At 41.5% G+C, this 22,953-nt stretch overlaps 1 protein-coding gene across 1 annotated transcript; it reads right to left on the reverse strand.

The window, feature by feature from the left end:
* Positions 1-3,438: 3,438 nt before the first annotated feature.
* Htr1b (5-hydroxytryptamine receptor 1B) lies at positions 3,439-6,405 on the reverse strand. Its single transcript, XM_051140438.1, has one exon. It carries the CDS (start codon positions 5,109-5,111, stop codon positions 3,951-3,953), a length of 1,161 nt encoding a protein of 386 aa, XP_050996395.1. The 5' UTR covers positions 5,112-6,405; the 3' UTR covers positions 3,439-3,950.
* Positions 6,406-22,953: the final 16,548 nt, after the last annotated feature.

Raw genomic sequence — 22,953 nt, forward strand, 5'->3', positions numbered from 1 at the left:
AATCACTTCTAGTTTCTTCACGATCTCCCCACTCCAGCTAATTGAAACTTCCTCACTCAGCTCTCGCAGATATCCTTGATTTTATACACTTCATGTAAAGTGCATCCCTGTAAAGGAAGCACCTGGAACCAAGGCATGAGATGATGTACCATTCCTGAATCCCTCTGCCCTCAGAAGCCAATCCTCTTGTTTAATACGTATAGTCTTTAAGCCTTTGCAACAGCTTGAAGCTAGATAGTGGGTTGAAAGGAGAACCACATACTCTACCATCTACATTTATCATTGAAACCTAGAACATTCTGCCTCCAGAAATTATCTTTCTTCTTACTTCATGGGCCTTTAAGTAACTCAACCTACCCTCGGGTCATACCCAGGTCTACTTTCACTCACATTCTCCTTTCTCCCCTTTTGTATTTTAATCATTGTACAGGACCTTGGAGTCTTCAGATTCCAGAACACTCAGCTCCTTTAAAAATGCTGATCCAGTGAAGGTGTTGATAGTGGATGTTATTTTCCCTCTTTACAGAGTACATAATTCCTCTCGAACTCTTCCTACAACACATAAACTGAACTCCCCCAACCATGGCAGCACATATCCATCTACCCCACGGTCAACTCTCAACAGCCATCCACTCATGAAGGCTCAAGATTTCAAGGTGCAGCCCCAGAATCAAGTGACCCAATCTTTCCACAATAACAGACCTACTACTAAACACCTCTTAGAACACAAAAAGGACTTTTATTTCATCATTTTCCTAAATTTAACTTCCAAGTACACATTTGCTGAGAGGTGGAACACCAAAGGCAATGTCAGACACAGAACTCCATCGAATACACACAGTCTGAGACGTTACTGCTTGGGTGAGTTACAATCCTCTCAGCGCTTCCTGCTTAAAGAAGGTAAAATTAAGATAATAGAGAGGAAACATGAACAATATTGTTCTATAGGAACTTTGTCAAACTCCTTAAACATTCATTCCATGGGTGCAGTGTCCATTTTTTAAAAAAGGATACTCTAAAGTTTCTACAAACACAAGACAATATTGGTAACTTTAGATGAGTATACATTCATTTACTTGTGTGAAAATTTGTGCAATTAAACAATATGGAAAACGGTTATTTGTTACCATAGTCAATGAAAATATATTTTCATTTCTATGTAAGTTAAACATTTCCATCCCCCATTTTATGTTCTGCAAAAAAGCCACGTGTCTAATTTATGAAACAAACTATGCTTATATGCAGTAGTGACTGAAAAGGAGCTTAACAGCCCTAACTGCATAGCCCTGGGATGAGCACACGCCTTGCATAATCATGTGCAATACTGGATGATGATCCTAGGTCTCTTATCACTACAGAGGTTTGCAAGCTTCTATTTCATACACGATGCCCCAGATTCAGCCAGCCACATACTCAAGCAATAATGAAGGTGGGTGATTTACAAAATGGCAAACAACCCAATTGACCAAATTGACCATATTTTGTTAACATGATGACACAATCATTGTAGGTGCCCTATAAAGAAATCACTTGTAAGTGGCTATTTGTTTCCATTAATTTTCCCCTAAGGCTCTTAGAAGTTGACTTAATTGCCTCTTAGGCCTCAAGAAAACACAGCTACAGAAACAGAAGACCCACATATTAATAATATAAAAACAAAGACCACGAGTCATGTGCATTCCTCCATAGGAGAAAGGTCACAAAGCACAAACAAAGAGACTAGGAATCCAGCAGAAGAAAACTATAGATCCCAGTCTATAGGATTATCTAATGCCTAAGATTTCATCTTATTCCAGTGTCAGGCATAACGATGGTTGAAATTCCCTTTTTTTACCTACAGTACATGTGAGCTTTTGAATAACAACTTTTCAAGAGTCATTACCCAATGTGAAGGTCTGCACAGGAGGCAGCTCACTACATCTATAGTCTGATGATGTGGACTGGGCAGCTTCACGTAGGGAGTGGATCCATTTTATAAAGACAACTTCCTTCTGCAGACAAAAGGTCTCCAGTGCAGGCAGCCTCTGAAGCTAGGACTGTGAATCTTCTTTGGCATATTAAACATTCCACACGCACATTTGTTCTTACAGATGACCCTTCAGGACTGCTTCCTTTTATTTAGAAAGTGCATTATTTTTTAATCTTCTAGTATGTGTTTGTACCTATTGCATACCCCTCAGAGTGAATTCAAACAACCTAAGTGTTATTGAAACTTAGAACGAGAGCTACCCTTAAATTATTCCAGCTGCTATAGTCACTGAAGTGCCAGCCAGGTCAGTTACATATTTCCAAGGCTAGAAGGCTTGCCAGTTTCCTGGTTGTTTTGTAAGCCTGAAGTTTGGTTCTATAAGTTATAAAGAAAATAGGTTCAATTTCAGGCTCTTTCAGCTTTTCTAAATTTCTAATGTGTAATTTTCCTAGCTGTTCCTACCAAAACTTCAATAGTAAGGAAAAACAAGGTGCAATCTCCGTCTCTGTCTCTCTCTCTCTTTCTGTGCCTCTCTGTCTCTCTGTCTCTCTGTCTCTGTCTGTCTGTCTCTGTCTCTCTCTTTCTCTCTCCCTCCTTCTCTCTCTCTCTCTCTCTCTCTCTCTCTCTCTCTCTCCTCTCTCTCTCTGTCTCACACACACACACACACACACACACACACACACACACACACACACACACTTTAATATAGTTTCTGGAGGCTCTGGCTACATTTTGGAGATTTCTGGACAGGGAACCTGGTTCTCTTGGTTACTTTATAAATTTGTACACAAAGGAATCACAGATGGGAGAGAGTGCAAATGATTATCAAAAATTGTCTCATGCAATTTAAGATTTTTTTTTACAAGTCAAAAATATACATCCTCCTATTTCCCCCCTTCATTTCTTAATTATGTAAGACATCACTTCCGTTCCGTCAGTCTCCTCCGCACATCACAGAACTGGAAAAGGACTGGAGATACTTTCTTGTTAAGGAACTGTATACAACAACGCTAATCCACTTGAAGAACTCCAGTGGCAGCAGCACGCTGGGCTGAGGAGCCCAGCGTATCCTCCATTGGTGGGAATTGAAAGGTGTGTAAAGAGACCAGTACACGAGATTAGGAACAAAGCAGCCTGCAGACTTTGGCACTAGCACACATCGTGTTTTGTTTGAGTTGTCAGAGCTGTGGCTTGACGATCACTAAACAGGAATTTAAAAAAAAAAATTAAAAATCTGCAGAAAACAATCTTAGGTGTTGCTTCTCAGTGAAACCCTCCCCTTCTCCCATTCCCACCCACCTCCCCCATATATTTTTCGATTGTAATAAAAATAGAGATCTTAGCATCACAATTTTGCTGTTAACTCTTCAAGGTTGCTTTGTGCCATCCAAGCCATATTTAGCATTTGAAGCACCCAATCCACAAAGTTTCTCCAACCAAATTGTAATAAACAAACGAAGACGGACCGAAGGATGCCGGAAGTTAAATGTTCTAAAATTAAGCTGTAACTCAAAGTTCTCTCCAAAGCGCAGGGTATTAACTGTCTAGTTCAAGTACTGCCAGGCTGTATGTAGGTCTGTCTCAGACAGGGTTCAGACAACACCTGCAAGTGCGGCTGCCTTAGAGGGCAACAGTGTCCATGAGACCAAAGGGGCAAGGATTTTTCCCCCTGTCCATCATCAAAGTTAAAAAGTTGCAACCTTTTGTGTGACTGGCTGCTGGAGGATCTGTACTGAGCCCGGGTTTTGAGGAGAGGAGGCTTACCTCCTCAGCATAGAAGCTTTACAGTAGTTTGAGCAAATTCTCCTTCCAGAGTGCTCTCTCTCCCAGAGCTGCCTGGCTTCTGAGGATCCATTGCCCTTGCCCAGGAGAAAAAGCCTTGCTTCCACCCAATAACAGGGAAAGAAGATTTGACCTACCTGTGGAAAGACCCAACTTGGTCCCCAAAGGTCGCTTAGGGGACCCCACTGCCATTGACAAGTCAGCCTGTGCACTTAAAGTGTATCAGTTTATGGAATGCTTGTTTGAAGTCCTCATTGGACATGGTGTAGATGATGGGGTTAATGAGGGAGTTAAGATAGCCTAGCCAATTGAAGAAGTCAAAGATGGCCATGTGAAACCAGCAGGCATCCTTGCAGATAGGCATCACCAGGGATATGATGAAGAAGGGCAGCCAGCACACAATAAATGCTCCTAAAATGATCCCTAGGGTCTTGGTGGCTTTGCGCTCCCTAGCGGCCATGAGTTTCTTCTTTTCCAGGAGGGCGTCTGAGATTCGCACTTTGACCTGGTTCACGTATACAGGAGACCCGGACTCACTAGGCACGTCGGGAGCCCGGGAGTTAATAGAGGTGACCGAGGACGTGGACCCTGGGGAGTCTGTTATTAGCTGGGCTCGGGTCAAGCGCTTTCCGGTCTTGTTGGGTGTCTGTTTCAAAATCCGAGAGCGGGCTTCCACATAGATGCGGCCATAGAGGGCGATGAGGAGCAGGGTGGGCAAATAGAAAGCGCCCACCGTGGAGTAGACAGTGTAGAGGACATGGTCGGTGTTCACAAAGCAGTTCAGCACCTCCTCCTCCGCTTTGGCTTGACGCCAGAAGAAGGGTGGAAGCGAAATAGAGATGGAGAAGACCCACACCAGGGCGATCATGATGGCCGCCCTTTTGGGAGTCCTTTTAGCTGAATACTCCACTGCATCAGTGATGGCCCAGTAGCGGTCCAGGGCGATGACACAGAGATGCATGATGGAAGCAGTGCAACAGGTTATATCCGACGACAGCCAGAAGTCGCAGATCACCTGGCCTAGTGTCCAGCGTCCAGTGACCGTGTACATGGTGCTGATAGGCATCACCAGAATGGACACGAGCAGGTCAGTGACTGCCAGAGAGGCGATCAGGTAGTTAGCCGGGGTGTGCAGCTTCCGGGTCCGGTATACTGTAGCGATCACAAAGGCGTTGGAGAACGTGGTGGCCAAGGTGATGAGCGCCAACAATGCAACCAGCAGGACTTTCCAGGGCAGGGCGATGGAGTCCTGGTAAATGTAGCCGTCGGCGCTGCAGTTGTGGGAGATGTTGGTGAGAGGTATTCCTGTCTGGGAGGCAGCGGGAGGCGGCGGGGCGCACTGAACACCCTGCTCCTCCATGGCTCTGATCGCCCTTGCTCCGGAGCGCAGCTCTTGAGCATGGAGAGGACAAGGGATAGAACAGAGGACGGGAGGATCATGGAGACCACAGGCTTGTCTCCTTTGGCTAGCCAGTTCCGTAGACTCCTCAGTAACTCCTCTGCCTATGTTCTCAGGCGAAATGAGAGGTCACTGGCGCGGCCACCAGTGCGCCCGGCGCTGCCGCCGCGTCTCCTAGCTCCTCTCCACGCCCGGTCTTCGCCCAGGTTCATTAAAGCACTGGACCACCCAGTCCAGCTCCGCTCAGGTTCCCTGGAGGCAAACAGTGGAGAAGGGCTAAGAATCGCTTGAGGAAGGGTCTCGTGTCAAGCGGGACCTCTTACCCCAGTTGCTCAGGTCTCAGCTTCTCCTAACCCGGGCGCTCCGGAATCTGCAGACTCCGCCCGCAGGAGTTTGCTGGCTGTGCAGACCGAAGCTTGCAAGCCAGGGCTGAGTCCTGGGCTTGCATCCCCGCCCCGCGCCCCCCGCACGGAGCCGGGCTACTTTCTGAGCTGCCTCCCGACTTAGGGGGATTGTGAAGTCTGGGAGCCGCGCCGCGCCTGGCGCCAGAGCTCCGCACTCCCTCCTTTTTCACGCGCTGGCCAATACGGTGAGCTGCCCCGCGGAGACAAGGCCACCAGAGGGGAGACTCGGGGGCCTCATCTGTAGCTGTTTGAGCCACCTTGCAGTTGTCACCACCTCCAGGATTCCAGCAGAACCGCTGGGAGCCATGCCACGGGGTGAACGGGACTAGGGCACCTGGATCCTCACACCAGGAGGGGGCAGGTGTCTGGGGAAGCGGGAGGAACCCGGTGTGCGCCAGCCCGAGAGCAGGACGTGAGCCTCAGAGCCCGTGAGGCTCCTTTTATACTATCTAGGTCCAGTCTAGTCCGGCCGTGCAACTCGTGCAGTGCGGCGAGTGCAGATGCGGGCTGCAAAGCACCTTCCCTTTTGCTCTCTCCCTCCCTCTTTTCCTCCCGCCCAGTTCCATTCCCTGCGAAAGAATCTCCCGCAGGGTCCTACCGCCCTCTCTCGCAGCTTTCTTCACCTTGTCCCTTCTCCCGACCCTGACCCTCAGAGTCGCCTTTCAAGCTGGGAATTGGGAATGGGACGTCCTGTTCTTGCCCCTCAGGGCTTTTGAGTCTTTGCGCTCTGCAGCCAACCCACGCCCTTAGTCGCTGCCACAGACTTAGTGCGGGCGCCCGGGTCTAGGCTTCCGTCTACCACCACCTCCCTCTTTCCCGGAGGTTGGTGGTACCTGGAGCAAGCCGCAATATCTGAACTCTCCTTTCTGGAATCTAACCCCATACCGAGGGCCACACCCAGGTTAGAAGGAGGCGCCAGCGATGCTTCCTTAGAAGGAAGCAGCTAGTGTGTGCATTTTATACTACATGCTTGGGGCTTTGAGACATCTTTCACTCTTAGTACTGTAACAACACATTTTTTCCTATCTAATCTACGTTTAGAAATGCGTGCTTATCATTCAATCCTCCCTTTTAGCTTTGTGAGTCAAATGAGAGAAGATGTCTGCAAGATGTAAAACGGTATCATAAAGAGAAGCCTACTATTGTATGCGAATTAAACCTTCCACGCTCCACCCTCTTGCTCCGGTGGCTCTGCAGCTCAGCGCCCGAGTTTCCAGGGAAGTTCTTCCACTTAGCCTGGCCAGGAAAGGGGAAATAAAGGGGCCTTTGAGCCATCAGAACTACAGTCATCAGACTGTCTCCTTTGCCCTCAACAAAAGGATGTCTATTCTGCCATACGGGGCACTAAGCTTGCCAGCTTGGTCCCCAACCCCCAGCACATTCCTTACCCTTGGGTTTTCCTCCAATCTGAACAGAGTAAAACAAATATACAAGGTCTACAAACGAATCAAAAGTTTACAGAGCAATATATTCTCCATGTTAAAGACTAAGTGGTCCCCACTATAATTCCCAGGAGCCCAAGTTTGTGCTTGGTATGTAGGATGGATCTAAGATCCACAGTGTAATTGGATTCATCGGGTTTTCTCCAAGTGTGCTTTTTAAAGATTCAAATCATTCCGGTCTCAGCGCTCAGCCGGGAATCATCTGCTCCATCATCCTTCCAGTTTTAAGGGTGAAGCAATTCAAGAGACTCGACTGAAGGTGGCATGGCCCCAAACCAAGTTCCCTGCATTCTTGGCTCTCGAAGCCAGGCAGGCAGGAAAAAATTAGAATGTACAATTGATGCTGGGCATTCTTTCCCCTCAGGTTTATAGCAGTTACATTCGAGGAGAGGCAGAGACAGTGCATGATGGTCAAATTACTACACTTTCATTTGGCAGCAAGTGTCATTGGAAAAAATATGCAATTCTTCCAAGCTTTGAGAGGGAGCTCTGCTCCTTTAACTAAATGCTTTAAACTGGGCTGCAGAAGATGCCGAGAGGGAAATATGTATATGTATATATATAATTTATATTATATTTAATATTTATTAATATTTAATTTATATTAAATATGTGTACTTAAATGTACATATTTCCTTTTTCTCTGTTCCTTTCCCTAAGACCAGAGGTCACTTTTTTCCTCCACCACATTTTAAGGTATCTCCATCCTCTAATTCCATCCACCTACCACTGGCATCTTCATTATCACACTCGATTAAAAGCTATTGGAGAGGGAAGGGAAGCTGGCAAGTTTACACCACTAGGTGGGGGCGTTGACCAGGATGGAGCAAGCATGTGGTTGAGGGGCAGGAAGGCTGAGACATGAGGAAACTGTTTTCCTGCTATTGCAGTCTCTTAGGGTAGCTAGGAAAGATTGAGGGAACCGTTCGTTTAAGTGACTGGAGACGGGACAAATATTAAAAACTGCGAGCAGTCGTCTTATTTCTGTATCAGAAGCAGGAGACTGAGAAAACAACTTCTTGGTGTTAGGAGAGGCACAGACACCTGTGGCATTGCCATAGACTACTCCGGATTCGCAGAGTCCCAAGCCCTGAGCGGACCCTACCACTTGAGGGTGGATTGTGATTTTGCCTTCTGTTTGGAAACTGTGTGAATAGAAGACTGCAGCACAGAAGGGAATCTGGCAGAGTTAGTGAAGATCTGCAATCCAATAAGCTAGTTTCTGAGTTGTGTTCTTTCCTTAATCACTTAGGGCATATAAAAAGCAGCTGTTTGTACAGCAAGGCCTATTTGTGAAACAAGAAACTCACCCACCACCAGCGGGCACCAGTTTTGGGCTTTTTTTTTTTTTTTTTCCTCAACATTCCAGGCCATTCAAAGGTACCTTCTTTCAAGATAGAGGTGAATCCAGAGCTTCAGAGAACAGTAAAAGTTCCTTGGGTAGAAAAACCTCTTATTTGATGTGAGCAAGTCATCCATGGTGGGGGATGAATCGCCCTCAAGAGGCCTTTCTTATACCAGGGAGCTCCTGACAATCACAAGCAGCACATCAGAGAGCTCAGAATTTATTGTCCCACACTACCTATCCTCCAGTGAAAATCTAATAGGAAAAAAAAAAAAAAAATCCAAGGGACAGGTCCTATTCACAGAGTGTGGGAACTGAACAGACACTTCTTTCAAGTACTTCTGTTTTAAGTATAAAGCCAATGCCCAATGTTTTGACTGCTGTGATTTTTAAATTCCCACAGGTGAAATCATCAGCAAAGACTCCAGCACTGAACAACCTTTTTCCTATGTAGTGGTAGTCCGTAGCCAGATTGCTTTCTGCAAGTTCATTGGTATCACTGAAAATACAAGCTCTCCCAAGGGCCTTGATTTGCTCGAATGTGTCTTCCATGAGGAAGCTATGGCAATGCTTGGACAAGTGAACATATGCAATTATTACAAATTCTGGAAGCTTCAGGGTCCTGATAGAGTAAGGGGAAGAGAAAGGTCAGCAAAAGGAGAAAATACACAAGTGGAGAGAACCTTGGAGCACCAGGAGGAATGAGCCAGTCCTATGATATAAGTAAAAATAAAGTATAAAGTGGGAAGGAGAAAGAAAGAGGAAGTAGAGACTGGGAAACATCAAGAGAAATGAATCCGGCCTAGGAGATGGTTTAAAAGTAAGCATAGTGTGGGAAATCTGAAAGGGAAGAAACTATACTAGCATGGAGGTTTAGGATGGAGTAATAATTGGTCAGATTGTGCTATACGCTAATTAAATAGATCCTGTTCACTCTGTGGTTATTTGAGTATCAAGCTGGTTAAGGAGTAACCACTGATTTCACTAAAATAATAATTCAGTATTAAATATTAAAAATCCCTCAATGCAGTGGGCCTATCTTGGACCCTTGAAACTTCAAAGCCCATCTCAGTGTAGCCTTTCAGGAAGACTACACCCTCTCCAACAAGGCCATTCTTCTTAATCCTTTCAAATGGTGCCACTCCCTGGAGACTAAGCATTTGAATATATGAGCCTATGGGGGGGGGGGAGGGTGGCTATTCTTATTCAAACCAGCACAGACTCTTTAAATAGATACCTGCAACAAATATCCTAATACTGGTCCAAAGCTAACTCAGTTCAAACCAGCTAGCTCCCAAATAAGACATAAATCACATACACCATAGCTGAAGGCCTGGGTCTTAAAGGAAAATGTTTACCTCAAAGATATCCTGAAGTAACACGACTATGAACTATCTGGATGATGAGATCCACCCATCAGGGGTTCCTTTTCCTTGGGAACGGTAGGATGTGTGTGTAATGAAAAGCTTTTGGTTGGGGCATCAATGCCAACGGAGTCCAGTAAACACAAAACAGCTTTTAAGTGAGCAGCACCATTGCGAAGCTCTATTTGGGATGAACTCTGTCTAAACCAAAACTAAATCAGAACATTTAATCATGAAATTGACTATCAAGCCTGAAGAAAACAACAACAGAAATGTTTCCTTCTAGGCTCAAAATAAGGAATGTTTTCTTTATTTTCAATGGGGGTGGGGAGGGGAATATAGCATCAATGTGTAGTTTAGGTTCGTAGAGAAAACACTCCAAGCTGTGCTTTACTGCCTCTATACCTGTAATTCATGACTAATAATCATCCTTTACTGAGCACTGTGCACTAAGCCATATGCTGCCTGTCCCACACACAGTGCTCATTTAATTGTTGCAACACCAGGACTCACCATTATCATGCTCAGTTTATGGATGAGGAAATTGAGATGTTCAGAATTTAAAGAACTCTGCTAATATCAGACAGCTGGCAAGTACAAAACAGTCCAAACTGACGTTTGGAAAGCTTCCTGCTTCACCCCTTTCCCAGTGATTTGCTTTAAACTAGCCATGCAAGTCAGCTCCAGCAGCCATTTTAACCTGCCTGCCACGACTGTCCTTTTTTCCCTTTTAGGGCATGCAGCTATTTGAGTTTCAAGAATAGTCTTACAGATGCTTTTACAATTCTGAAAGGGAAGAAGAGGAGTAATGGTATTGATTATGGTTTTTAAATTCAGGTATCAAACTAGTTTCCTATGATTACATGTGGGTGGTAGGTCATTGTGTTATAAGCAGTATTGACTGGTGAATAGCACTTAGTTTTATGTCCAACACGCACAGGAAAGCCACACTGAGGCCTTACCTATGAATATTTTATATAATTTATGTCAAGGGGCAGAGCCCCTTTCACTTTTTTCTTTCTTACAGTTCACTCAGCCCTTGCTGTAAACACAAATACGTACACTGAATTTTAAAAGTGATCAATTATAATTTGTTTGAATTCTCATCAACTAGCCTTTGTTTGAATTGCAGGTGTGCTGAATATTGTGACATTCCCTTATCTAAAATTTATGTGACTATCATAATAAGAAGACATTCAATTGCTTTTCTTCTGACTTATATAATGAACTTAACTGCCTCCTTTTCTCAGTAGGTCCCAAATAAGAGGTAAAAATGTAAAATTTGAATAAAGTTATTCAAAAGGTTTAGTTAAGCTGGGCGTAGTGGTGCATGCCTTTAATCCCAGAACTCTGAAAGCAAAGACAGTTGGTTCTCTGTGAGTCTGAGGCAAGCCTGGTCTACATAGTTAAGGAAATCCTTTCTCAAAGGGAAAAAAAGATGTCATCAACTATGAATCAGCAGTTTAGGGTGTTCATCTACTAAACAAATGCAAAGCTCAGGAATGTATACAAAATTAAATCTAGATGACAACATACTAAAATTCCTATATATTCTCTAAAATATGTGACCCTGTGGCTTTCAGTGTTTCTGAACATTGGAAGCATCAGGTTAGAAATGATGAGAAACTGTCAGATACTGTACTGGACGTAGCAAGAAGCCCGAGATATCAGATGTCATCACTACTCTGAAGCAGAGAAGAAATTGAAGGCAAACCTGAAAGGATAACAGTAACGTTACTTATGGTAAAATACTTAATCGTGTAGTGAAAGTCTCTGCTCCAAGTGACAGTAAACCAATTTAATCTTATATGCAAATCAAAGAGGGAGTATGTGCCAAGGAGAGTGAGCTCTTCAAAACCAGGGAGGAATTGTCCTAGGACCCTTTGTAACTGAGCCTCAGGAAATGCTGTGAAACCTCAGAAATGTCTGATTCCTCTTCCAGATCCTGTGTATGTAGCTGTTGCTTTTTCTTTTTGAAGGCTGCTGCCATTTATTTTATTTTTTCACAGACACTGTATCAGACTAACATTTCATTGTTTCTTAGCATGTTAATCATACACAAAGTTTTATTGTGACATTTTCATACATCTACATGACATACTTTGATCACATTTTTCTTCTCCAACACTACCCTGTCTCGCCTACCGCCTTTATCTATGTGTTCTCCATAAATATAGCATCCTGCTTCTCTTTAAATTGGTTTAGTTTTGTTGTCAGAGACCAGCCCTGTCTCTGTAGTTCAGGCAGCCCTGTAGCTCAAATGTGGTTTAGGCTAGATAGGCCGGCAATGGTAGCCCTGCTTCTGCCTCTTGAGTGCTGACACAGTAGAGATCAGTCACTATGTCTGACACAAGCTAACACTGTTAGTCCTGTGTATAGATAGCGGGCAAGAGAGATGACATAATGGGTAAGAGCTTTGGCTACTCTTCCAGAGGACCTGGGTTCAATTTCCAGCACCCACATGGCAGCTTACAACTGTCTATAAGCCAAGTTCCGGTGGATCTGACTCCCTCGCACATACTTACATAAATGTAGGTCAAATACCAAATGTACTTTTTTTACAAATAAATAAACCTGTATGCAGAAGTGCTTGATTTTATTTTAACCAACATGACTCTCTGTGTTCTTTTTATATTGTTGTCAATACCTTTAGAATATCTATCTTACTGTTTCAGTCACATATCAGCATCCAACTCAAAACAGTTGCAAGTTTACACATTATGAAAAATAGATTTTTGCTTCCAAATAACATGAAAGAAATCACAAGAATTGGACATGCCCCTCACCCCCAAGTAATAGCTGAAAAAGACACATTTTTTTTTTCAAGTTTGAAGAGTTGCAAAAGCAAGAACTGGGCAAACTAAAATTTCAGAGAGAAAGAGAAGAAATTTCCAGGCGAGCTAGTATCTGCTGCCTATGTAACCCCTTAAAGCGTTTTTCTGATCCTGTTCTCAGGATACCAGTCAGAGGTTCTGGGGAAAGGGAAGCAAACAGAGATTCCCACTAGGGCCAGGGTTACTACCATGGGATGCTGTGCTACATGCTGTAGTTAAACAGAAGAAAGGAGAGGTAAGAAAGCTCCGACACACAATCAAATCCACAGGTCTTTGACAGCTCAGAAGAATAATGGCCCCTGAAGAGAAGAGGCTTACTGTAAACCTAACAGGTATTTCCTTTCAATCAACCATTAAGAGTTTGCAGCTCAGTGCAGGTGGTATACAAGTGAAGGCAGAAGGCAGATGCAGAAGGCAGAACAGAATCTGGTGCAGTTTGGGGCCTCAAGAGACAAACACCCTAAAAGCAAGGCCCCAAGAACAGGATGGTTCAGGGACAGACCAAGGATCTATCTAGTTGCAATTCACTGTTGACTCAGGTCACTCTGTAGGCAGCTGCTAATAATTCAGGTCTTCATGTATTCTACCTGCCCCTGAGAAGGACAAAAGCTATCTACACATACTCTCATTCAATGACTCCACAGGTCTTTTCAGTACAATCCCCACCCCCGTGAGTCAATTCTGTGTGCATATACCACCACTGGACACTTTTACAATGCACAATATCTGCTTACCATATGAAGCGTGTTTGCAATCTGCGAAGAAGAATGGAATTAATAACAAAAATTCCAAACAATAGAAATAGTTCTATACAAAACTGAGATATTAGGGTTAGCAGAAAAGGGCTTTATCATTAATTTGATAAGGAAAACAAAGGAACAGTAGATTAGTTTTAGAGGTATCATATTTAAACTATGAGTGAGAATATTAAAAACAAAGTAATACAGGCTTCCTGGAAATAAGAAGACATTGGATGGATGTATTAAATATATTAGTACACCAGACTCAGCAAAGCCAGGAGGAGCACAGAGCTAAAAGAAAGTATCTAAACAGAAGCACGGAGAGAAGAAAGGTTAAAAGGAAAAAAACCACCAAGATTGAGGCTGAGCTACATGATTTAAAGTCTATAGGTAGCCCGGTGCGATGGCACACACCTTTAGTGACCACTTAGGATGCAGAAGCAGGTGGATCTCTGTGAGTTTGAGGCCAGGCTGGCCTAGATATGACGTTCCACATCAGCAAGAGCTACATAGTGAAAAATCTGGCTCAAAACACACAAAACAAACTGTTAAAACACATATGCAGAGGAAAGCAGGCCAATAGATGGGCACAGGGTCAGGAGGGGCGTGCTTAAAGACATAATTCCAAGAATTTCTAGAAATACTGAAATAATCAAACAAACACTTCATTAGAAAGCATAAAGCACTTCATCCAAAAACTTGATGGTGGCATAAAAGTATTTGAACAATATCTTTCAGTTTTAAACAAGTCACATAGAAAAGATTCTGTTTTTACAATTTCAAAGCAACACTCCTTCAAAAACCTCAAGTAGTGTTCACAAGAAGGGTCTATGCCTGGCACAAAGCAAGTCTCAAGCAACTGAAAATAACAGCTCATCAAAGAAGATGACTAAGAACATAGCAGTAATCAAATGTAATAACTTCACCATGAGCCATCAGGTAAATGCAAAGCAAATCACAGTGAGACATCAATATACAGCCACCTGAGAATTTTAACCAGACTTTAGCAGTGCTCAGTGTGGGCACAGATGAACAGAATTTGGAAGCATTAGGTTTTTTATTTTGTTCTGGTCTATTTTGTTGGGTTTGTTTTCTTTGTGTGTGTGTGTGTGTGTGTGTGTGTGTGTGTGTGTGTGTGTGTGTGTGTGTGTGTGTGTGTGTGTATGAATACCCACAAGTGTGCAAGTGCATATGCCCTTGTGTGTACATATGTAGAGGACCAGGGCTGACTACTAATGTCTTTGTTACTCTTTCTCCATTTTGCATTGTTGAGGCAGGGCCCCTTGCTGAAACCAGAGTGCCATTTTGGCTATTTCAGTGCCTTCATTTGCTGTCTATTAATGTGGTGAACACCATGTCCATAAGCCGATAGAGAAGGGAGGACTTTATATGGCTTACACTTCTATGTTACAGCTCATCATCTAGGGAAGCCAAGTCAGGAACTCAAAGAAGGGACCTGGGAGGCAGGAACTGACGCAGAGGCCATGGAAGGATGCTGCTGGTTGGCTTGCTCCCCATGGATCTCACTCAGCTCTCTTATACCTCTCAGGGCTGCCTGGCCAGAGGTAGCACCACCCACAGGGACTGGGCACCACACATGATTCATTCATCATGGCAATCAAGAAAATGCCCTATAGGTTTGCCTCCAGGCAATCTGCAGGAGGCATTTTCTCAGTTGCAATTCCTCTTTACAAAGAGCTACAGCTTGGGTCAAGATGATAAGCACTAGTTAGTGTTGCCGGGACAGTGAACTGGGGCAGTTAAAGACACAGGCTTTGGGAGTGAGGTGAATGGTAGAAGCATAAATGGAGCATGCCTTTATAGCTCCCTCCCAGTATCCCATTGGCTCCCACACTGTGAGCTCTGCTGTGGCTCCTCCTCCCAGGTTCCCATCATGACATCACGGTCTCTGGGCAGTCAGTCTTTGGGCATGCCCAAGCATGTCCAGGCATGTCTCCTGCTAACTCTACATGAAGCCCCCTTGTGTGCATGTGTGTTGTCAGGTGGGTCTTGTTCCTGTTCAAGCAGGTGTCATTCCTCCTACAAGCTAGAACATGTACATAAAGCGATTCCATCAAGGATGCTCTGTCTTCATCTCTTGCTCACAACTGAGATGAGAATTTGGCCACACACCTGGGTTCTAGGGATCAAAGCTTAGGTCATCATATTTACATGGCAAATGCTTTCCCCTCTGATCCGACTCCCCAACCTGTAACTGGAACTCTTGATAGTTGTGATATAAAATAGCACGAATGCTTTGAAAAACAGTTTAGTACCTTATCAAAAATCTAATGTGTACCTATAATCTAATAATTTTCCATTCCAAATTATGTATCTATGTAAAATGGAATGTATGGTCATAGAGAAAATTATGTGTGAATGCTTAAGTAGGTATATTCGTAATTGCCAAACTTTAGAAACACCTTAGCACAGCCATATTATAGGGAACTACTCACCAATAAGAAGGAATAAACTAAGGCTTCCTGCAACTTGGTGAAACTTGGTTGCATTTTCCTCAGTGAAGGAATGCAGACTAAAGCATATAGGATCCATCTAAATGACACTGGGTGGCACCATTACCCGGGCAGGGAATTTTGAGCTGTATAGGTTGGGGGAACATACATATGCTGAATGCTAGAATTCATGAATGTATTCCTTGCTCTCTACTGACAGCAGACATAATGGGAGCCAGTGTTACAAGCTCCTACTGCCTACACTTCCATTGCAATGATAGATGGTACCTTGAACCTTGTGCTAAAACAAGCCCTTTCTTTCATGAGTTGCTTTTGTCACAGTATTTTATCAGCGCACCAAAAGAGAAACTAGGACAGCATATCAAGTTGTATTCCATGGGTTTGCCAGCACCCAAATCTAATGCAATCCTCCCCAACATAGAGCCAGGTTCTTATCTTGTCCTTGCCAAATTCCCCCTGTTTTCCTGTCATGTACTTCAAAAGGCTGATTGGCTGATTTAATGGTTACAAAAATATTTAACTGCCTTTTCTTGATCAGTTATTCACTCAGTAAAGATTATTGATTTAGAACCTAAGTGTCAATATATATATTTTCTCTGCACATTAAATGAACAGTTCTAAGATACTGGCAATCTCTCTTGTTAGAAGGCTTTACTGTCTTGCCAAATATGTACTCTATTTTCACTATTAGACCATGCTTTTGCCCTGTTATTATCTCCACCATAGCTTAAAAACAGCAGATTAGCTAGGAGAATTGGTTCTGAGAATGATACTTCTTGAGGTTAAGACTTTAGGCTGTGAGGAGTTCTCAGGTCATTGAGGGTTTGCTTTCAGAGGAATAATGAGACCCCAGTTCTTTCTTCCTCTTCTTTCTGCTTCTTAGTCATGAGGTGAAGCAGTTTACTATGCACTGCCATGGTAATCTGGTGTCCTTATCTGAAGTCCAGAGGTGGGTTAAGCAAATCTTAGACTTTACAATCAAAAAGCATGAGCCAAAACAAAGCTTTCATCTTTATTAATTAATTGTTTAACATTTGGGCTGTTGTTATAGTGACAGGATACTTACTAATAAAGTCCCTTCATGTCCTGAGAGAGGACCATGTTTTTTATTTAGTAATTTTTTTGTGGTGGTATTTTTGTTGTTATTGTTGTATCTGAATTTTAAGTGTGACTGTGGATAGTAAATTGGTCATTTAATTGAATAAGATTTATAAACTAAAAATCGCTGAGTATTTTGACCCATAAAAATTGGGTTGTCATTTGTGTTTTTCACTTTTTGTGTGTTTTACTTTTTACCTTCTATCAGTGTTTTATTGTTAAAAATAGGTGCATCCACTATTTGGTATACGATGGCCCTTCAGTTATTATGCAGAACACATGTATATGTATCTAAGGTTAGTACCATGTGAGAACATAGTCAAGTTATAAAATCTTCTATCAATCATTAAATCAATGTAGAAAATACAATGTCAACCCAAAAGGTGTAACTAGAATTGCATAGAATACACCATGCTATTAACACTTCAGGTTCATTGAAATCAAAAGGTGAATTATAAAAGTTGCCTTGATGAAATGTACAATAATAAGGTTTGACACTTCAGTGCAAAATATTTCAGAATTTACAATATTTGGCAAAAGGAAAAAGAGTCACATAAAAGGCAACCATACCTAAATAGTGCAGTTCATTTTAGCCGTTCAGTGGACTTTTCCAGGTTTTTAAGGTGTAGGGTAAGCCCCTAGAATGACAGACTTAAGTTTGTACTCTCATCTTTATGTACCAGAACTGCAGCTTCCTCCTCCAATGACAGACAATAACTATAGAATGTCAGCAGCTTAACAACGATACAGTATTGGGCTTTTGCTAAGGTCCGGCTACACCCATTGGATTTACAAAAGAATGCCAAGGAATGCGTTTTTGTTTGGGCCAATGAGGTACTATTTCTACATCTAAGTTCAGTGTTGAATGGGGCTGTAGGAATTCTGACCCCCACATAGTGCCTGAAGGGTGAGTGATCACTGTCTCACTTCCAGTCCCTCACCTAGCCAGCTGTAACCCTCTCATGGACAAGCCCTGGGAAGCACTGTATTTGCTTTTCCACTGTTCTAACACTTCTGGATGTTGAATATGTCCCTATTTCTTACAAAAATAGTATGATTCATTCCAAGCTCAACAAACAGTCCTAGTACATCAGTTGTATTTAAGCAGCTTCTCCTAGACCTGCTCTTACATCATGGAGTCATCCTAAGAAGCCCTATCTTAGAGACCTGAAGGGTTGTCAGAAGTAAAAAGATTCTACAGAGCAGGCTTAAGCAAGAGTTATCAACTTATGTAGATTAAATTTGTACCATGTTTAACTCAATTTAAGAAACATCAGTGGTAAGCTTTAACAAACTAATTTTTAAAATTTTAGTTAAAATCTCTATTTTATGTATAGATATATACTTCATATATTAAAGGCTCTATATAGAAAGATTATACATTTTTTTTGAGCAGGAAAAAAAGGGAAATCTTCCAGGTTACAAAATCTTTCACCCCAAGACACAAATCCATCTCTTAAAAAATTGCTTTTTAGTAGTGGATCAATGTGACAAATGTCTTATTGACTGGACATTTGTTATTCCTTTCATACATTATAATAGTTAATGAGATTTAAAATATTATAATAGTTCATGAGATATGAATGGTCAAAGTTCACATCACAGTCTCAAAGGAATCATGAGTTTGACAGTTTTTAAAATTCAAAATGGTTCTTGCTATTTCAATACATAGAAAGTTGAATTTACATGACATTATTGTCTATTGAATGAGCAGAAATTTAACTGTCATTCTTTTGAATTTTTATGTTTTTACCTTAAAAATTTTTATACAAATATAAAACCAATATTTTTGACATATTACATTATAAGCAAAATTATTGTTATAGTGTTAAAATATCTTACCTGAAGAATCCAGTTCTTCTGAATAGCTGAGCAGAATATTTCATTTCTATCCTGCACATCATCATCATCTGTCACCAACAGCATGCGCAATACAACATTCTTACAAGAAATCACCAATGTTTTCTCTGGCATTTTTTCTCTCAAGGGAAAGTTCTGACAATTTTTTCTCAACATATGTAAAAATGTATCCAACAATTGACAGTCACATTCAATCTTTCTTCAGTAGCTGCAGCCCTATTTCAAAAATGTTCAAATGCAGAAAAGAATGTTCATCTTGGCTGTGATAAGCTATGGTAAGTTTAATATATTTAATATCTCAGATGTCAAGTCATCTATTTATCAGCTTTGCCTGAATATCCATAGCAGCTAGTGTTTTCACAGGTCATCATGCATTAAATTATATATATATATATATATATATATATATATATATATATATATATACACATATATATGTGTGTGTGTATGTGTGGGTACATATATATATATATATATTAAGATTAAAGATGAAGACATCATTATTTAATCTCATAAGAGCTAAAGTGAAGAATACAAATTAAGACAATTTAGTTTTCAGTTGAGTTATCACTGTCTCACTTCCAATCCCTCCCCTAGCCAGCTGTAACCCTCTCATGGCTCACCCCTGGGAAGCACTGCATTTGTAATTTTAAACATAGTTTGTTAATCTAATTATAGTAATCTAGTGTGGTATGAGTAAATGTGGGGAAATCTAAGTTAAATATCTTAATAAATTGCAAGCTGAGAAATAAAACTGTCATTAAAAAAATAGCTCCAGAAATACATGGGAAGATTTTTCATAACAAAAGCAAAAGAATTCCAAGGATTTCTGATGTATGAAAAAGGAAATCAGAGATGAATTAGGAAAAGAGAAAAATGGCAGACCTCTATAGAGAAAGACACCAGAAACTGTTCAATAAATGATATTAGTGATAAAGATGAGCTATGATAGATATTGATTTACATTCAGAATTTTAGACACACCAAGATAAGAAAGATGTTTTCTTCAAGGTTACCAAATACAAATAGTCAAAACACTATGAATGTAATATTTATATAATCCTGATTGTTTCCTGGTTCTTCTTGCTGTAGGTAATTTATTGTATATATGTGTAAGAATATACTTGTGTATTAAAAAGAAAAATAAATTTAAAAATAAAATAAAACAAAACAAAGAAAACAAAAAGGTTTTGTTAAATCTTACCAGGGGGCGGGAAGGGGGAACATCATAATTAACTACTAAATAACATAAACAAGACTCAGGGCAAGCCTTAGCTTTCCCCTGTGGTAAGGAGGATGGAGGGCAGGAAGAGACTAAAGGAGAGGCTTAAGGAGGAAGCAGGGAACAATGGTGGTCCTGGAATAAGGATGTCATGAATGCAGAAGTGCCTGCAGTTTGGAGCAGAGGAGGCCCCATAAGAAAGGTAGCAGGGAAATGGGGAGGCTGCAATAAGACAAAGGTCCAACGATGTATAAAAGTGGCCTCAGCGAACCTCATTTCTTTGTAGGATACACAAATAGTGTGGTTAAGAAGAAAGGCGGAAGAGAAATCTTAACCTATCAGCTGAGCGGAAGCATTTAATCTGTACACTCCTCAGTTGTTTTCCAGATCGGGAAGTGACAGCAAGTGTAGGACCTGATGTGTCAGTTTCCACTCAGTTGAAGCATTGCCTCTTGGAGGGAGGGTCCCAAGGCTCAGGGAGCAAATGACAACTACAAACCCCAGGATGAAGGTAACTCAGGCACCAGGAAGTCTGAAACAGGATTCAAAAGTCCCTTCCCAAAGGTTATGTGACTAATAAGAACTATTAGAAAGAGATGAACTTCTCCTGTTGGTCATGTTACCAGCATGTAGTACAGAGAACACCATAGCGGTGTCTTTCTAGTCACCAAGGCTGAGGAGGTGGGGTTTAGATGATGTCACTGCCTCTGAGCCTGCTGTCACTGCCTGCTCCCACAGTAAACTAATTGGTTCTTAAAGCTAATCTAGGTTGTGAAGGATCTCTGGCCAGCTCGAGCTTGGCTAACATGGCTCTGGCAGGTCTTGCCTTGCCCTTCTCCCCTGTTTTCTCTGCCTTGATAAAAACTGATAGATAGAGCATTCCTCAAGCTAGCCCTCAAGGTCTATTCTGCTATTTAGCCACTCCCTCCTTCTGAGACTTGACTACTAAGGTCCAGTTATCAAAAGCTGAAGAATTGAAGTCCAGCAATCAAAAGTCCCTTTTGGATCACCTAAGTAAAATGCCCAACTACAATTAAACAGCTCATCCTAACATGGGATTTTTCCCTTGAACATTTATAAACTGTCATTTTCCTATGGGCCGTGTCTGTCTCCTCTATTTCCAGAGGTATCCCTTTGTCCCCTGGGGGGACAAATACCCCTGTTTCTCTTCTTCCTTCCTCCCTTCTCCCTCTTCCTACTACCCCATCTCCTGTCTTTGTCCTGTATTCTCCGTCCTCAGTTCCTCTGGGGCAAATAAATCTCCTTTGTGCTGGGATCCTGAGCACATACTTTTCTTAACAGGTTGGAATTGGTTTTGTAGTTGTTTTGTTTTTTGGTCTCTAGTCAGTGCCATATGTCAGGTGAAAAACTTCATGTCTCCCCAGGACCAGCACATGGCTATATCCTAAACATATGAAAATAGGTTACATCCATAAAGTTAGAAAACATATCGAAATATGACATATACTTTAGCCTTAACAGTATTTTTGGTCATTTTAAAATACTTGTAAGCCTGTTTTGATTGTTAATCTCTTTGGTGGCCTCCTTTGTTCATCCATGGTTTTCTGTCTCCTATGTTGAAAAATTGTGTTTAGCAGCTGGGTATGGTGACATATAAATTTAATCCCAGCAGCCAGGAGACAGAGGCAGGCAAATCTCTGTTTGAGTTTGAGGCCTAACTGGACCACATAGGAAGTTCCAGGCCAGCCAAGGCTGCATAGTAAGGCCTGTCTTCACAAAACATATGCTTAGCAACACATTTTTGAGTTACTAGTGACATATCTCCTATGTTTTGCCACATATAGCATAGAAAATTTTTCTGGAAATAGTGGGTAAATACTAAAAATTTTTAGTAAAATTTCATTTTCATATTGAGCTTAAGCTTAAGAGACATGCTTCATATGTCACAGCAGAAACTAATACATATTAAAGTATCAGCTTGTTCTGAATTTCCAATTTGCTGAACTGTTACAAAGTGCTTTATCTCTCATTGCTCAATAGAAGTATTACATGCTTTCAATTTTAAATCTGAAAACTATCCTTTACATAAAGCATTTTCCTCTAGATAATAGCGTGTGTTGGTTAGTTTTATTGTTTAAATAAATAGACAAATTATATTATTCAATAGTTGACTATTAATATTTACTCTCAAACCAGAGACTCTCTCTCTCTCCAGGCTTGCACAAGTGCGGTCGTGTTAGCCCACACTCACACAGTAGCTTCAGGGCGGAGCACTGCACTGTTTTCACATAAAGCAACTAAAGAAACTTTTGTATTTAGGAACCCAAAATAGCTGTTTCAAAATGTATCCTGGAACAGAAAATACATGTTTGCTATTTTGAAATCTTCGTGAAGGTGATTTAGAATTTAATGTGAAACACATCCCCATCGTCCTTATACAGTTTTTAATGACATATAAAATGTTTCTCACACTGGAGAAATGGCTCAATGGTTAAGAACATTGACTTCCCTTCTAGAGGACCTAGCTTCAGTCCCAAGCAATCACACAGCAGCTCACAACTGTCTGTAACTCCAACATCAGACACCCTCACACAGACATACATGCAGGCAAAACACCAGTGCACTTAAAATAAAAATAAAATAAATTAATGTTTCCCCATTTTGGAAAAATATTTTTAATGCTTCCATTTGGGTTTAAAATCCCATCTTATTTCATTGAGATACTTTTGGTCTTATTTTAAGACCTCATTCAATTAATTGTCTATCTTTAATCAAAAAATTTAATTTGATGTGCTAGGCAATAACATATGTTTATTATTTTGGAGGGGAATGATACTACCAAAGGAACAGAAATCAAGACATTTCAGTTATATTTGTTATTTATATTTATTATAATTTATGTAGATTTCATCCCTATTGATGTCCTCTCACTTATATCTTCCAGTTCCACGTCTTCCCTCTTCGGCCCTATTGCTCTCCCCTAGACTTCTGACCACAGCCTCTCAGGTCTTATATTTGTTGATAGGTGAATACAACTCAGTAGCTAGTGCCTGTTGCTA

This window comes from Acomys russatus, chromosome 32 (assembly GCF_903995435.1).
Source record: "Acomys russatus chromosome 32, mAcoRus1.1, whole genome shotgun sequence".
Taxonomy (NCBI): domain Eukaryota; kingdom Metazoa; phylum Chordata; class Mammalia; order Rodentia; family Muridae; genus Acomys; species Acomys russatus.

Excerpts from the sequence above, each read along its gene's own strand:
- Htr1b (XM_051140438.1), bottom strand. The coding sequence starts at position 5,111 with ATGGAGGAGCAGGGTGTTCAGTGCGCCCCGCCGCCTCCCGCTGCCTCC.